The following is a 3327-nucleotide window of genomic DNA, read 5'->3' on the forward strand; positions in this document are numbered from 1 at the left end:
TGTTTTCATATTGTTATATTCATTATAACTATAAAATTGAACACAAATATTTATTTACACGATTATCTTGTGAAATGAATATTTATTAATATTAATAATTACTCTTTTCAGCATGACACATTATAGTAATTATTCATCATTTTTATCATAAATATTATACAGTGTATTGATTCATTAAGCTATCCTATTTTATTTTTTTATATTATGCTAAAATTCTATTTTTTTATATATATTTCTTTGATTTAAAAATATTTTTCCTTTCTTATATTAAAATTATTACTATTATATTTTCATACATAGGTCTCAATTGATTCCATTATTAGTACTTATACTATTACATCTCTTATATAGAAATAATCAATATATAATGCTTTGTCATTTGTTCTTTTATATTTTTCTTATAATAAATTCTTATTCTTATATAAAATTAACCATTCTATATAACTAAAATGGCTGTGGATGATAAAATATATACAGTTGCTGATTTTGCTCCAGAAAATTTTTTTCAGGTTTTAACGATATGTTTTTTAGTCCAAGAAAGCATATAATAGCCCTATTATTTAATCCATATTAAAAGTAAAAAACATACAAATATATATATCCATATATATATTTCATTTCTTTATAGAGTAATAAATTGGATGAAACTAATTTAATTAGACTTTATAAAGCATTTTTTGAGGAAAAATGCTATGATGTTCAAGATTACTATTATTACTGTGTCTCCGATGGAAATGAAAAAAACCCTTCCCTTCAACTTTATGGGAACTTTATAAAAAATTTGAACGTAATGTAATATTAATACAARAACAACCAGAAGTTTTTTCCGAATGGGAAAATGATAAAAAAAAACTTTGTGTTTTTATTTGAAATACTGGATATATGATCAATTAATGAGTAAAAACATTACAGATGACCAATTTTCAAATTTTWTTAAACTTTGGAATGTGCATAAAGAAGCAAAATGCTCTAGGATGTGAATGCGAATTTGAAATTTTAAACTTCTCCGATGTAAAGGCTTTTGATTATTTTTTATATTTAGATGCGTATAAGGTTACTACAACAATAAGCACCCATATAGCAGATAAAAATTATTGCGAATACATTAAAGATGCTAAGGTTGTGTATTCATCATATCTATCTGACTGTGGAGGTCCAATTAATAAAAACTGCGAAGAATTTATGAAATACATTGCTCCTTATAAGAAAACTGATGGTAATTCTTCAATTATATGCAATATAGTTTCATCACATAATCCTGGTCAGGAAGAAGGTGTTTATTTATACGATTATTATTACTACATGCAAATTTATAGCATGTATTGCATAATATTAAATGTAATACTAAAAATAATTATATTGAAACTTTTTCTTATCCTCATTAAAAAGCTTTAAAGGATGCTCAACCATTATATAATTCATTATCCGCAGGTAAGTTATCACGAGAAGTTTATCGTGCTGTATCAGAAGAACAAGTAAATGTTGCTGAAGAAGTAAGAGAAAGAGGAAATGGTTTTGGAGAAACAAGATCACAAGAAGATGATGTTGCACAAGCAAAAGAAGAGAATTATCCTCCATTAACTCCTCATTTGCAAGGTTCTAATAAAGATCAAGCTTTAACTAACCGCTTAGATGAAGATAAAAGTTTTATGGTTACTACGCCTTTAGATAGTGGTTCTTCAGAAAATGGGAGTCCTATTAAAACTATAACATCAGCATCTATGGTGGGGATACCTTCCATTATATTCCTCTTATACAAGGTTAATAAAACATATATTTTGAATTATTAATATAGGKTGCATTCGTTCAATTGGATTATTACAGTTTTATTTTAAATTACTAATACCATGTTTATATATTTATATTTTTTCATATAAATAACAGTTTACACCGATTAGAACATGGATAGATCCCAGAATTCGTAATACCAAGAAAGAGTTAAGGAAKGRAATTAATGAAAGTAATGAACTACAATCACATGATTATAATTTTGATCACGCAGATATGGACATTAACAGATATAATATTGCATATCAATCTAGATAAATCCATTAATTTTAAATATGTGCTATTTTATATTACGAAATATCGCATTGACACATATATTGTTAGTTGTAACTGCGTAAAAAAAAAGGTTTTTTCTTCTTTCATAAATTTGAAAAATATGAATATTTTAAAATGGAAATACGATATGGTATGCATTGAAAATTACATATACTATGTAATTTATCTAATCCATCAAACATAAGTAAATAAATATGAAAAGGATAAAAATATAATAAAAAAAAACAGAAAAGGTAATAATACATTTATGAATTACTAAAATAAAAACATAATATATAAAAAACAATTAATTATTTGTACTACTAATGATCATATAATAAATTGTGTAGAACAAAATATAATGAAATTTATTTCATAAATACTGTAAACATCACATATATGAATAATATTACAATATAATTGGGAAATCCAGAACGAATTGAAAAAGTCATAAGAATTAAATGTAAGAATAAATTGTATGTACTTTGAAATAAAAAGCAACATTACATTCATAGGTACTCCAAAAATATAATAACCACATTTATAAATAATATCATGCACTATATCAATATAAAACACTATTAATTTTGTAAAATATATTCATTATAAACAAATGTCTTAAGAAATGTGATAAATCAGCTATAAAATGTTTTATACAGTTAAAGCTAATACATAATAATGATATAAGTAAGGGCTCTTACATCACACCATCATGATGATAGTATTCTGATATATAAGCCAAAAAGGGAAAACATGAAATTACCGCTCAAACATTATATAAAAAAACTTATATAATAGATATTGAATATGAATATGCAAAAATAAACAAATATTTGGAGAAAATAAATATTGATAACATAAAAAATGTAGTATATTACTGCACTAAAAAAAAGAATTTAGAAAATACACAACAAATCATGTGCAATTAAATGTTATTATAGTATTTATGTATAACATTACTTATATATAGATATGGCCATATAATAATTTTCCTTAATGATTCCATATATTTACCGCTTTACAATTAGCATAATATATTAATTACTTAAAAATGCACACACAAAAAATATGTACGCATGCTAAAAAAAAATAATAACCAAAATGTAACATAAAACATAAAATATTTTTAAAAGTATACTACATAACATTATTAAATAATAACATTACTGTAATATATTTATACCATATTAATTTTATAAGAAAGTTACTTAATATGTGCAACATTTATATATAATTAACTTACAATTTGTATGTTTTTTATATTATACATAAAAATATTAATAT

At 23.1% G+C, this 3327-nt stretch overlaps 1 protein-coding gene across 1 annotated transcript; it reads left to right on the plus strand.

Moving 5' to 3' along the window:
• Nucleotides 1-449: 449 nt before the first annotated feature.
• Nucleotides 450-2046, plus strand: PVX_078695 (variable surface protein Vir29-like; the record flags this gene model as incomplete). The annotated part of the gene is made up of 5 exons (XM_001612417.1): nt 450-509; nt 629-787; nt 913-1273; nt 1390-1760; nt 1885-2046. 5 exons carry the CDS (start codon nt 450-452, stop codon nt 2044-2046), a joined length of 1113 nt encoding a protein of 370 aa, XP_001612467.1.
• Nucleotides 2047-3327: the final 1281 nt, after the last annotated feature.

Source organism: Plasmodium vivax, genomic scaffold (genome assembly GCF_000002415.2).
Source record: "Plasmodium vivax scf_6793 genomic scaffold, whole genome shotgun sequence".
NCBI lineage: Eukaryota > Apicomplexa > Aconoidasida > Haemosporida > Plasmodiidae > Plasmodium > Plasmodium vivax.